The sequence below is a fragment of the Juglans regia genome, chromosome 9 (assembly GCF_001411555.2).
Source record: "Juglans regia cultivar Chandler chromosome 9, Walnut 2.0, whole genome shotgun sequence".
In the NCBI taxonomy this organism is placed as follows: Eukaryota; Viridiplantae; Streptophyta; class Magnoliopsida; order Fagales; family Juglandaceae; genus Juglans; species Juglans regia.
In genome coordinates, this window is record NC_049909.1 from 21,852,612 (window position 1) to 21,867,143 (window position 14,532).

The following is a 14,532-nucleotide window of genomic DNA, read 5'->3' on the forward strand; positions in this document are numbered from 1 at the left end:
TAGTTTGACAAAACAAATTATAATAATTATTATAATAATTTATAAGTGACAAATATCAGATTTGATCTAATGATTCTAATCGATGGTCTTGACGGGAAGAGTAATGTTAGATATAATTTTAGAGCGTGCAAGTGTCGAACATTCATTTTAAAAAAATAAAAATTTTATATACAATCACTTTTATGTACTCTTGTGCATTCCACTAATGTGATTGACTATGTTATTTTTTTAATATAAAATCACTGTTGTGATCAATCACATTAGTAAAGTGCGCAAATAATATATAAAAGTAACTGTATATAATAGAACTCTTAAAAAAATAGATAAATAAGTTTATACGAGATTTACATACTCTAATACTGCAAATCATTGAAAAATTAAGAATAGGTGTCAAAGTACTCGACAATATCTGAAGAATGGGGTGGGCAGTGTTTGGCAGAATGCCTGAGAGAAACAAATTTCCTTCGTATTGATGAGTAATAATTATAACGGTCTATTTATAGACCTTTACAAAGAATAAAATGAATGTGTGCCTAACTATTTACAACAGAGAATAACAAACAATGGTACCTACAATACATTCTAGAAAAGAGAATAAAAACTAGTGCTACGTGACATCGTGTGTTTGCTGTAAGGATGATCTAGAATCCATGATATTATCAGTAAGGCTAATACGCCCCCTCGAATCCAAGGGGGTATCAACCACATTGAGAGTCAACCTAAAGTGTAGAAATTTATTATCAACAAGGGGCTTTGTTAGAACATTTGCAATCTGATCCTTGGAACTGATAAATGATACACGAAGCATTTTGGTAGCAACACGATCTCGGACAAAATGGTAATCTATGTACATGTGTTTGGTCTTGGAGTGATAGACGGGATTGACTGAAAGATATGTTGCTCCAAGATTGTCACACCAGGATTGAAGATTGAGGAAGAGAAATGCCAAGCTCTTGGATAAGTGTTTGGATCCAGATAAGTTCAGCAGCTGAGGCAGCAACAGCTTTGTATTCAACCTCTGTTGAGGATCTAGCCACAATATTTTGTTTCCTTGAACTCCATGAGAGTAGATGCTTGCCAAGGTATATGCAGTAGCCTCCTGTTGATCTACCATCGTCTGGACAACCACCCCAATCGGCATTAGAGTAGGCTTGAAGATTGAAGATGGTCTGAGGTTGAAAGAGGAGCCCGTGATTGATAGTGGCTTTAAGATATTGAAAGATTCTCTTGAAAACACTTCAATTTGTAGCTTTTAGGGCATGAAGAAATTGACATACCTTGTTGACAGAGAAGGCTATGTCAGGTCTAGTTAATGACTGATACTGCAAACCACCAACCAGGCTTTTATATAAGTTGATATCATCAAAATCAAGAGCATCAAATTTTGATAACTTTAGGGAAGCAGCCATTGGAGACGTCATTGACTTGGCATGAAGCATGTTGCTTCGAGTTAATAGACTCTTAATGTACTTGCATTGTGTCAGCATAAGTCCTTGCTTAGTATAAACCACTTCAACTCCAAGAAAAAAAGACAAGTTGCCAAGATCCTTCACAGGAAAGGCATTGCCGAGATCATGAATTAGAGCAGGTATAGCTGATGCATGAGAGGCTGTGATGACTATATCATCGACGCAGACCAACAGAAATATTGTAGTGTGATCATGATGAAATATGAATAATGATCGGTCAGCTTTAGATACAATGAAGCCATAACTAAGAAGCCAAGAACTAAGTTCGGCAAACCATGATCTTGGGGCCTGTTTGAGACCATACAGGGCCTTATGAAGCTTGCATACGTAGTTGCGATGGGCAGGATCTATAAAACCTTGGGGTTGTTGCATATAACCCTCATTAGTGAGTGTGTCGTGCAAGAAGGCGTTGTAGATGTCCAATTGGCACAGTGGCCATTTTATGGTAACAACAATTGACAAGATGAGACGTATGGTAGTTGGCTTGACCATGGGACTGAAGGTCTCGTTGTAGTCAATTACAGGTTGCTGGTGAAAACCTTTTGCAACTAACCGCGTCTTTCTACTTTCAAACGAGCCATCAACGTTGGTTTTGGTTCTATAAACCCACCTGCAACCGAGCACGTTAGAAACATTGACAGGAGAGACAAGACTCCATGTATGGTTATGCATGAGAGCAGTGTACTCTTGAGCCATGGATGCATGCTATTCTGAGAACTTAGAAGCTGTAGAGTAACTTGAAGGGTCATCAGGCACAGTAGAAATGGTAATAAAACAATTTTGAGAAGGGTATGGAATGGTTCCATCAGTAGCAATACGTGGTTGGAGAGAATTGGTGGTAGAGCAAGTTATGATAGGGGAGCGTGGAGGGACAAGAGTTGTGGTAGAGGAATCGTGATCGTGAGATATGGTGGGAGGTACGGGATGGGGTCAAATAGAGATGTCGATAGTTGAAGATGAAGATAGTACCGGACTGGGAAGGTTTGATGTGATGTTGGGTTGAGATGGGCCAAGGCCAAGTAAGGAAGGTGATGTCAGTGCAGATGGAGGTGGGCCAAGAGTTGAGGAACTAGGAAATTGGCCTAGAATAGATGTTGGGAAGATTGGTAAGGGAATGTGAGTTGAAGATGCAGGGGTTGTGAAAGTGGGCCGTGTAATATGTTTGTAGGGAAATGATGTTTCATGGAAGTGGACATCTCATGAAATGTAGAGTCGGTGTGTAGTGAGATCAAGGCACTTGTACCCTTTGTGGGTATTGTTGTATCCTAAGAATAAGCAGGAGGTTGAACGAAAATTGAGTTTATTGGATAAATATGGACGTAAATTTGGCCAACATTTACAACTAAATACCTTCAAGAAATTATAGTCGGCTTCTTTTTTATGGACCATGAAATAATGTGATTGATTTATATGTAAGGTAAGGAGGCTTGGGCCAAAAGTGCAAGCCTAGTTTTCACTATGTGATGATGTAGTACTAAAGAACCCTCGTAGAAGAAGAATATTATACGAAAGAGAAAAGAGAGTCATATTCGGTGCGTTGCATCGCTCAGCACAAATCACTTAATTCTCAGTTTCCTTAAAAGAAGAGGATGGAATCTAACTCACGTTTATAACCGTCTAAATTAGGATCGAGAATTTATATATATAAAGATCATAAAGACGGGTTTTGCATTTGGATCTTAAATGAACCCCTTTGCAGTTAACATTGGCACTCAAAATAAATGCAAGCAATCGATCGACTACTACCTCGGGACTTTGCAGAAACCCAGTTGATGATCTGAAACCTTTTCTTTTTCCCTTTACTTGCATGCATACCGGACATGTCTGTTGATGTGTCGTTTTACCATTCAAATCTACTGAATGACTTTATATTTTAGAATCTCGAAATTAGCATGCACACATGTCGAAAGTCGAACACTTGAAAAAGGAAGAAATTAAAAACAGTGAACAAAAAGCGTTGCATAAGATCGACAGTGTTGATATATATATATATATATATGTCCATTAATAAATGGAGACCTTGCTCCATTTGACAGATGACTATATATTGCAAATCCAGAATATTTTATGCAATAGAAGATAGAAGAAGAAAAGGAGCCCGAACCGCTTGTACATGCAATAGCAACTACTAAAGTGAGTATAAAACCAAACTTTGAATTACCATAAAGGTGGGGAGAGAATCTAATTCAAGTTCAGGTCAGACAAAAGATGAAGAAGATAGAAGTATAGAACCGTTGCAGCTTGCAGAAGCTGCAGTGACTTAAAAAAGCAGATTCTTAGCCGCAAAGCCAGACTGAAATTCGCTTTGCATCGCTAGCATGATGTCTGTCACGCTGAGTTCTACCGGATATTTTAAAATCTCAAAACTAAGATCATAACACAAGACTCAAGTAAGTAGATAATTAATATATCGTAACAAGGGCACAACACATCTTTGAGTACATAAAAGCCACCAAAAAATAAATAATAATACATGCATGCATGTACCTACGTACGTAGCTGCAAATATCACACACATTCAGAGGTGATCTATTTTGATTTGAAACTTTTAGAATTTTGACTAAGTACTTTTTTTTTTCCAATTTTTTTTTTTTTTTTTTTTTTTTTCGGTGGGGGGGACAAGATCGACTTGTAGATGCTGGATGCGTCTCTCTTGCCCTTTACGCTACACATAGAGACAAAACATGGCTTTGTCGAAGTAGTCATTGCGAGGGTGGCACCAAGATAATTGTCTTCAAGAGCACCAAAAGCCCTGCGAAAGAAAGAAAAGCATCATATAACCTAACAGCATCTAGCTTGTAATTGAGTTTAAAATATCCGTAATTGAAAGGAAAAAACAGAGAGCGAGAGAGAGGCCGAGGGGAAGAACAATTAACCAAATATACAACATGCATGATGAGATGGAAACGAAGGAAAATGCGAGAGAAATTAAACATTACGCATATAATGAAAGAGGAAATGCACGCAAGTACTTACAAAACTGAAACAAAATATGCGTCTCCTCCATGCCTTCTTTAGTTTTGAGAATATCACGTCTTCGGAACATATGCTCCCTGGAGTGTCCAAAAACACCCTACGCTGTATTGGAGGAGACCACAAACCACTCTGCTCATAATCAAAGTCATATTGGGAGGCATCAAAGAACTTCCCTAGCAGCCTCTCAGATACAGATTTCGAAACCATTTGAATACTCGGACTAGCTGTGGAGGAGTTTTCCCTCTGGGATATTGAAGCTGGAGAAGAGCCTTCAGAAATGGACATTGAAATGCCTCTAGAAACCCAATGGAGAGAGAGAGAGGACACAAAAGTTCGGAAGTTTCTGAGAAAGTTAAAGATAGGATGGGGAACGTGGAATTGTGGTTGGTAAGGACGAGGGTACCGTCGTATATATTACATATATACATTAATTTTGGGACCATAGCTCATACAATTTTTTTCTTCTTTTTCCCAGAAGCAGAAACTGTTACTGCTATATATAAATAACATAGGAATTCTACTTTTGATTTGAGGAAACTTTTACTGAACGAAAGGAATTTGAAGAACGTTTTACTGCGATAAGGAAAACAAACCCATTAATTTGAATTTTGAATTGACAAGTACTGGACAAGAAGTCGTGGTCCGGTTTCCATGGAGCCCTACATCCTCAGTGTTTCATAAAGGATTGATGTGATTCGTTTAACGAAAATCACACAAACAATGCAGAATATATATATCATGTTGGTTTAAAGATCTATACCTTCGCAAAAAGACATTATCGTTAAAACTTTATGCTGCTTTATCTTAGAGTACTACTACAAGTAGGAGAACCCTTTGTGTACAACGTTATTCCTGTCATTCCTGAAGGGCTCGTTACCATGCTATATATATATATATATATATATATATAAAATAAACGCGCAGTATATATAGATCGTAACACACACTTGGTACCTGGTCTTATACAATAATAGGGGTCACTCAAGTTATATACGTGCAGACGGAAAAGTGAAATTAATTAAAACACAAATAGGTAGAAGTTGCATGAGAACAGGAAAAATAATGGCACCGACGGTATTGATGACTACAACTTAATTCAAGCTGAATATTAAGGGGTTGAGCTTGAAAAATAAAAGGAGAGAATCATGTGTTACGGAAAGAAGAAAAGAATCGATCGGCGGCCGCGAGGGGTTAAGCCTTCTTATGTCCGTTTGGATATATAAATACTTAATTTATTTTATTATTATAATTTTTTTAAATTTTCATATAAAATATAATAAATAATTTAATTTTTTTAAATTTTATAATAATAATAATATTAAAAAATAATATTATAATAATATTTTATTTAATTTATATAAAATTATTTAATCTCATCTCATCTTACTATCCAAACCAATACTTAGAATACTCTCAATGGCTTCTTTATCTTATCCTTTAAAATACATTATCAAAATTTACTTTTTTTATTTTACGTATGACTTTTTAATACGTAATACATCAGTTTATCTATTTTTTCTTTATATCATTTAAATATTATACTTTTAAATATAATATTTATTTCAAATATTATATTCTTTACACATCATATATTTCAAATATTTCTCTATACATTATATATTTTGATATTTGTAATATTTATTTATGTATAATGTAATATTTTAAATTACTTAAAAAAAGAGTAAAACGATAAAAAAAAATATATATGTCTTTATTATTAACAATATCAAAACTTTTGCATCCTTTTTATTTTTTGTTTAAAAAAATCGAAGCGACTATAGACAGAGTATTACAGAGTAGATGAGAGATAAGAGAGTGAGGCTATGCAAAAATGATAAAATGGTTAAAATGAAAATAAGATAAAAAGAAAAAAAGATGAAATGAAAAAGAAATAATAAAAAATTATTTAGATAAATTAATAATAACCTTTACATGTAAAGAATTTATTGTACCTAAATGTAAAATAGAAATAGAGTAAATAATCCAAAAGAATGAACTTATATTTAAAAAATACATATATATATATATATATCTAAATTTGACTGTTTTATGATTACTTTCGGACAAATTTGACATATATATCTTTTCTTTTGATTGTTTATTCAATTTGTAATCCAGTTCGGGAGGAATTATGGAAGGAAGAAAGAACATGCACTTGTGGACGATATCAAACATGTGATTGTGATTTGACTGTACTTTCCATTGACAATATTGCATCACATTTTTACTCAACTCAAATGTGAATAAAAAATGCTACTTTTTCAGAATTTATGATTAAAATATAAAATCTCAAAAATAACCAATCAAGATAAGAAATAATAATAATAATAATTGAATAATTATACATATAATTGAAATTTTTTTTATTAAAAATAAATGAGATTTATTATTAAAAAATTAATTTTTTATATAAATCTAATATTTTATAAATTCTTTTTAAAATAATTACATTATAAAGTACAATTTACTATTATAAATATTTTTTTTAATATTTAGAAGAGAATTCCAGGAGAAGCTCGGCCATGAGGCATGAGCTAACTTATTTAGTCGGTAAGGAACATTGTAAGCAGATGGAGGTTCCCACATTGTACATCTTTTTCTCACACTCTCGCATCATTTCTGGCGCTTTTTAAAAACACTTTCACGCTTCCCACTACACCATTCCACCCAAAAGCTTCGTTTGCTTGCAAATCTCTCAATCCCCCCCCGCCCCCCAAAAAAAATTCTTTGGAATAGAGCTGGTTAGCTAGCCAACAATGGCGGGGTACAGGGCTGACGACGACTACGACTACCTGTTCAAAGTGGTCTTGATCGGAGACTCGGGCGTGGGCAAGTCGAACCTTCTCTCCAGGTTCACCAAGAACGAGTTCAACCTCGAGTCCAAGTCTACCATTGGCGTCGAGTTCGCCACTCGGACCTTGAACGTTGATGGCAAGGTCATCAAGGCCCAGATTTGGGATACTGCTGGCCAAGAAAGGTCCTTGCTTCTTCTTTAGCTTTCTATTTTCTCATCTGGGTTTCTCCTCTTTTAGCTTCTTGATTGTTGGGAATGAGATTTATCAAGCTTGGCGTGCCATATTGGTTGGTTGTGCTCATTGGATTTACGCGTGTTTTTTTTTTTTTTTTTTACAAAATCTACACAGATTTAAATCTTTAGTCTCTCTTATGGATTTGTTTCAATAGGTTACTTCTTTGTGGAGATCTAAGGGAAAAACTGGATTCCTTTTTTTACTTACACAAAAAGAGATATAATTTTCCCTTTTCAAATAATTATAGTTTGAGTTTTCGTACATCTGAAGCTTTGGGTGCTTCCTTGGGATTGTGTACATGTATATATCCTTTTACTTGTTCGTCGGAGATCGTGTATAAATTGCGTGGATTTGGATTATGAAGGCATTTAGCGAGCTTGTCCTGAGTGCTCCATTTAGCCATTTAGTGCATATACGTCAATTGGCTATATAAACGATTGCGGAGAGTGCTAATCATGACTAGGTAAAGTGTAAGTGTTAGTTTTCTTTAATAGTCACATTGACAGAAGGATATTGAATTTTCTCACGAGTCTGAGACAGAGGGAGTAAGGTTGAGACACAGAAAATGAGACGATTTAACTCAATTGTATTGCGAGGATGGAAAAAAAAAATCTGCAACACTCTAATTCAAATCAGGCAAAACAAAGTAAAAAATCCGTATAATAAATAGTTTCAGCGATTTATTTAGTCCACAAAAACTGTAAAAAGAGACACTCTTAAGATCAATAACTCAATAGAGAAAAGAAGAAACCAATTTGATGTATGTGATCAAATATGGATAACTTAAATGCACTTAATGATGCCAATCATGTGATCATCACCCTTTGCAATGGATTGATCAACTTGAAGGAAGAAGGTCGGGGAGGGGTAGAAGATGTTGGTTGAATTTGTCTCGATTACATGAAGGGAGAGAATCTTTGAAAGGATGTTTCAAGGGCTAGCGTTGCCGATACTCTAGAATGACTGAATGGAATTGGTTTGAGAATTGGGAAGTTGTAATTTAATGATAAACTTTTGCTAAAGGACATTATGATTTTTGGCAAAATCACCATAATTGAATAAGAGGGGATCATGAAATGATCTGCACTGGTTCCCCCAAGGACTTGTCACTTTGATCTCAAATTAACTTTTGCTTTAATAGTTTTACAAAGAATAATCCACAAACACTCATTTTAGTTTTCTACTTCTGGCCTACCTATGGGAAAACTCGAAAAAAAAGGCTTGAAGATGCATGAAGTTGTTTGAGCCTTACCTTAAGTAACTACATCTAGTGAACCATCATGCCTTGTTGAAACACTAACACCATTTAATTTGGTTAGGAACTATTTTATTCAGCCTGCAAAACTCTGATTATTGGATGATATGTTATGTTTCTGTCTACCTTCTTCACTTTATAGGTACCGTGCCATCACCAGTGCATACTATCGAGGAGCAGTAGGTGCACTTCTTGTTTATGACATCACTCGTCATGCAACATTTGAGAATGCCGACAGATGGCTGAAAGAATTGAGAGGCCACACAGATACAAGCATCATTGTGATGCTTGCTGGGAACAAATCCGATCTTCGCCACCTAGTAGCTGTTTCAACTGAAGAAGGTAAATCCTATGCTGAAAGGGAATCACTTTATTTCATGGAAACTTCAGCACTGGAGGCAGTAAATGTAGAAAATGCCTTTGCTGAAGTACTGACTCAAATCTACCACTCTGTAAGCAAGAAGCAAATGGAAGGAGGAGAAAATGGGGATGCTTCATCTGTTCCAACGAAAGGAGAGAAAATAAACCTCAATGATGATAAGTATGGTTTGAAAAAACTTGGTTGCTGCTCAAGCTAGATTTGATAAACATAATTTTATCGGCTGGATTCAACTTCTTTGTACCGAGTGTTATTTTAAGCGGGACCCGAAGAGGGTAATTTTCTTGGGGGTGTTAAAGCTTAGTTTGTTAAACCACGATGCATGAGATGTAGGAGCAGAATAGTTGCGAAAACGGCATGGTTTTCCAGTTCCTATTATAATGATCTCTTTTTTTTTAGAAGTTCTTATTATAATCAAGGCCGTGCACTGTTAACCTCTAGTTTACTACCATTCTGTGGTATATGTAAGCAACATATGTTATTCAAAAGATAAAAACAGAAGAAAACGTTTCCTGCATATCTTGTAGGGTGCTATTGGTCTGAGGAAAGCAATTTCCTGGCAACCAAAAATAAAATGTTATCCGATCAGTCGAGCAGTTGCTAAAAAATCTTTCTACTCATTGTCCACGGAATTGGGGCTGAATACAGGAGCTTTTTATCCACTTCCATTTAACCAACAGAAAAATTGGAACTTTGTAGCATTAGTGCGTTTTTTAATGGAAAATAAGTTTTTGGGATCTGAAGATTACCTTGCAGAGATTATTCGGGTTGAGAAATTCTATTTGCAGTCTTCTAATGCAATCCTCAAATGAGGATTGTATGTGCAAGCCTTTCATTAAATGGAAAAAAGTATCATTTTGATAAGGATATTATTGTAATTTTAAAAAAATTTAAAGATAAAATTAATTAGACTTGCAATGCAGTCTCTATTTAGAGACTGTATGTAGCATTGTTCTTTAATATATGTATTACTAATGGAGAAGTGTTATTGCTCTCCAGGAGTCATTTTTCTGAAACAAGAATTATTGAATTGAGTTAAAGTTTGAGATTAATTAAATGGGTAATAATAGTCTTATAACCTTTTTACCACCTCTTTACTACTCTTAGTGTGTATATATATATATATATATATTTTTTTTTTTCTTTTAAGTATTTTTTTAACATCCTTAATTATTAAGAAAGAAATTTAAAAAATATATAATTTCACTAATAGTCATTTTTTTAACCGTTAAGTAAAAGAAAATTTTAAAAAGAAATTAGAAAATAAAAAAGAGTAGTAGAATGGTAATAGAAGAGTGGTAAGACTATCATTATTCTAATTAAATATTACACGTTTTTTTTAACTTTATATAATAATTCTTGGTTTTAAAGCATTAGTTTTTTATATTTTGAAGGATCAATCACTGCAACGTGTAAATCCAAATTAAATAATCAAGATTTCATAGTGCCGTTGAAATAAAATCATAATCATTCAATTTGAAAATAGTGATTAGAATTAAAAAAAGTTATGCATAAAAAATGCTTAAAATTCTAAAAAATCTTGCCTCGAGTAAAATTGCATATATATCGATTCATGATTCCGTGCATTTACAAGAATTAATTTGTGCCTATTTATAGAAACTTCGTTAATTTGTATCATGGGTTATACAAGTATTGTGCGATGCTTGTGTGTTTTATGATTGTAAATATTATTTTTCTTTAGGTAGATGCTTTGATATGGTGTAGATCCGAAAATAAAATTTTGAAGAAATGAAGTTTTGGTTTGAAGCTATATTTATCATTCTTTCCAATTTTGTTTGGAAGTTGGTAAAATCAGATAATATGTATTGAGCAATACTATATATTGTTTGGAACCGGTACACTTTATCAATCGAGGTCTGTGACATGTAGCTGAACAAAGCTTAGCAAAGCCCATTTTGTTTGAGTAATCTGGAACCTACTCTGTCTCGTGCTGAATATTTACCTCTGCTCAAAGCATGTACACAGAATTTCTTAGAATCCGACAAAGACGCGATTAATTTTTCGAAGACCAAATGTTTTATTACTGAAGCATTGTGATATTTATGACTAGCATGCTACAGAAATACAGAGTGCTGAACATCATTAAGGTTACAAAAAGATAAAAGTTTAAATCCAATTGCGTACATGGACCCCTGGAAGAGAAGAGTAGAGAAGAGAATGGAGGAGAGACGATGGATGGCTGGAATTACCTATTTAAAGCAAAAGCAGATATGATTTGATCATTTGGAGAGCGGGCAGCCATGAGCAGCGGACTCTGAGATAGGTGGTCCCTTGAGAAGGCCTCCAAACAGCTCTGCTGGGTCGTAGTATACCTCCACCTCTTCTACTCTCAGAGATTCATCAACCTATCAAGGAAATCAGATAGTCATCGGCACATGCTTTGAGTTATACATATGAACATCGATGTACACTAGAACCTTGCAAATATGTGTATGCTTTTATGCAGTTTTTTTTTTTATCTACTTGTTGGGAAGTATGTGAAAATTACCTTGAGAGTAGCCAATCCAACAAACTGAACTCTCTCTCCAGTGGGAGCATGCCCTTTATAGGGTCCCTCGAAGAAACCCCAGTGCCGGTATTTGAAAGCAATTTCAGGCGGTCCGGAATAAACATTGAGCACTTCCCACGCAAACCCGCGAGGGAAAGCCGATCTAAAGACATCATGAGACGATTCAAAGGTCTCTTCATCTGCTTTATAGTATTGAAACTCATTTGGCAGAGAATTCTTCAACAAGGCATTGTAGCTCCCAAGCTTAAGAGTTTCTTCCCCGGATAGCCCCTCTCTCCCTGCAACCAAATTTTTGATCATCTGCTGATTTATGTAACGGTGGTGCAAATAAAGAAAAGTAAAGAAGCTGCATGGCGAAGTTTGAACTGTAAGAACCAGGTTAACATAGTATATGCAGACTTTTAACAAGTCCCATGTGAATGCACTTGATGTAGAAATCAAGAAGCACATCTTCAGGGGAAATTCCTCGGACCCAATCTTTCATCTCGTGCAAAGTCGTTTGTTAGATTCCAGATTTACCCTAACCTACCCTCGTTCCGGATCATAACAATTCCACTCGTGAGAGTAAGCATGGAAGTTCATGCGAAAGAAAATGGTAAATTGTCAGAGTGAAATAGCTGCACGGAAAGTTGCATCCAGTCCTTTGCAGACATCATGGAGTCCTTCCTCTTTTCTACATGTTATTTGACCAAAAAGTAAAGAAGAATCACAAAACAGTGTACACGGTAGGGTCGAGCCTCCGGAATCCGACCCACCCGCCCAATCCACCCATTACCCTTGTGGGTAGGCAAAATCCTTTAAAAAAAAAAAAAAAATCAAACGGCCTGCCTCATGCTATAAAAATTGAAAAAACTGACACTTTTTAATTCTCTCTCCCATACTCTCGGTTGAGGGATTTAGTTTTACAATTTTTTTTTAGAGCCGAACTTGTACCACTTTTAAAAATTTTAAAATTGATATTAGACCAATTCACTATTAAAATTGAAACTTCTACTTTTTCTGGTTTCGATTTGGTCTAGTTCCCTTTTTTCGATTTTACAGATTATTTATGTTAGGAATAATATGATGATTACATCTACTAAACTTTTAATCTATTTATATTATAGTATAATTACATTATTTTATAATAATTAACACATACTAATAGAGTAATGAATTTAACTATAGTCTATATAAAGTTTTAGACTTTTTATATGAGTATATATGATTAAATGTGTAAAAATGTATTTACAAAAATAATATATATTATAATTTATTATGCCAAAAATGTATTTATCATTTATATATATATATAAAATTAATAACTTAATATTCATGTTTTTGTTTAAGATTACAATTTTTAGTTACATTAATTTTATATTATAAGATTAAAATTTATATTATTATATGTTATATAAAATATTATATTACCGGTTTTAATTCGTAAGAATCGATACCGCACTAGACCGAAATCAACTGTTTGGTTCGGTCAGATTCGGTTCAATCAATTTTCCGATTTTTATTTTATACGTTACGTACTCTCGGACTCTCTCACCGCTCAACCTTCGTCTTATGCTTTTTCCATACTTTCTATTCTCCCTCCCCTAACACTTTTCTCCTCCTCCTCCACTAGCACTTCCGTTATTCTCCTTCTCTCTTTCTCATTCTCCTATTCATTTTAGTTTTTTGGTTGCAGATCCATAGCCAAGGCTTGGTTGTGAATATGCTCAGAGACCCACATCCAAGTCGTGACCATGAGTTTTTGCAACCAATTCAACTATAACTTGGTCGTGGGTTTGCACCAATACCCATTGCCAAGTTGTGATCATGAGTTTTCATGACCCACACGACCATGGTTTCGCCGTCTATATTGTTGTGAGACCCACAACCAAGATTTGGCGGCCATGGATAAGTTGTTACTCACTTTTTTTTTTAATCTAATTTACGGTTGGATCTATGTATTTAAAGTCTAATTTAGATTTTTTAATTTAAATATGAAGATTTGGGGTATGGATCTAAAGATTTGGGGATAAATATATGGATTTGTCCAATTGAATGTTTTGCTAGGTGAAGAACAAGCGGTGGGTTAAAAAATCTGCCAATCCGTTAAACAAGAGTGGATAGATAGTAGCTCAGGACAAGGTATGCCCATGTATGGACAAGGTATGGGCATGTAGCACCCCGCACATACGAGTGCGAGGGGCGGGGGAGGGGGCAGCTACCCACACGTATGGGCATGTAGCACCCCTAAACTACTATGCGGATATATTGACTTTTAAGAAAAAAAATCTAATTACCATTAACGAAGAGCTTGAACTTCTCGGGGTTTATGGTCTTGAAGTCCTTCAAGCGAGTTTTGTGTGAGAGCTCCATCTCCCATGACTTGACAGCATTTTGTACTATTTCTTCTAGTGATCCTTTTGGCCATTCCTGCAGAAAATAATAATAATAATAACAGCAAAAAGCTATTATTGAGAGAGACGGGGAAAAAACAGAAAAGAAAAGAGGATAATTAATCCACCAACCTTTGTCCTGCCTTCTTCGAAGAGCTTGTTAACATCATCATATGTGGGAGCGCCACCATGCCTCCATTCGATTTTCTCTGCATCATCATGTAAGAAAGACCTATACTTATCTCCCACAATCTTAGGTACTGCATGAGCCTCTTCGGTAGCCATGCTAGATTTATCTCCGGGAAAAGAAAGAAACCAAGTAGTAGTTGAAGAATGAAGAGGATTTAAAGCTGAAGCTAGAAGGTAATGTGCAAGTGCACAGAGACTGATAGATTTTCACTTGGAACAAGCTGAAGGAAGATGGAGAAAAGATTTATAGCAAAACCTAGCTGGCTGGCCGGCCTGGAAGTTTTTATTATTGCCAGAAGTACTTGTGGACAGCATCATATGATCTCAATAATT

General features: G+C 35.1%; 3 protein-coding genes across 3 annotated transcripts; 1 reads left to right on the forward strand and 2 right to left on the reverse strand.

The window, feature by feature from the left end:
• Positions 1–4,079: 4,079 nt before the first annotated feature.
• LOC108999585 lies at positions 4,080–4,771 on the reverse strand. Its single transcript, XM_018976483.2, has 2 exons — positions 4,446–4,771; positions 4,080–4,221 (listed from the first exon to the last, which is right to left on the reverse strand). Exons 1-2 carry the CDS (start codon positions 4,728–4,730, stop codon positions 4,204–4,206), a joined length of 303 nt encoding a protein of 100 aa, XP_018832028.1. The 5' UTR covers positions 4,731–4,771; the 3' UTR covers positions 4,080–4,203.
• Positions 4,772–7,015: 2,244 nt separating this feature from the next.
• Positions 7,016–9,486, forward strand: LOC108999586 (ras-related protein RABA1b-like). Its single transcript, XM_018976484.2, has 2 exons — positions 7,016–7,422; positions 8,872–9,486. The coding sequence occupies exons 1-2, from the start codon at positions 7,202–7,204 to the stop codon at positions 9,305–9,307; spliced, it is 657 nt and encodes a 218-aa protein (XP_018832029.1). The 5' UTR covers positions 7,016–7,201; the 3' UTR covers positions 9,308–9,486.
• A 1,640-nt stretch (positions 9,487–11,126) lies between these two features.
• LOC108999583 (pathogen-related protein-like) lies at positions 11,127–14,520 on the reverse strand. The gene is made up of 4 exons (XM_018976482.1): positions 14,143–14,520; positions 13,915–14,047; positions 11,618–11,916; positions 11,127–11,474 (listed from the first exon to the last, which is right to left on the reverse strand). Exons 1-4 carry the CDS (start codon positions 14,293–14,295, stop codon positions 11,349–11,351), a joined length of 711 nt encoding a protein of 236 aa, XP_018832027.1. The 5' UTR covers positions 14,296–14,520; the 3' UTR covers positions 11,127–11,348.
• Between the last annotated feature and the right edge of the window lie 12 nt (positions 14,521–14,532).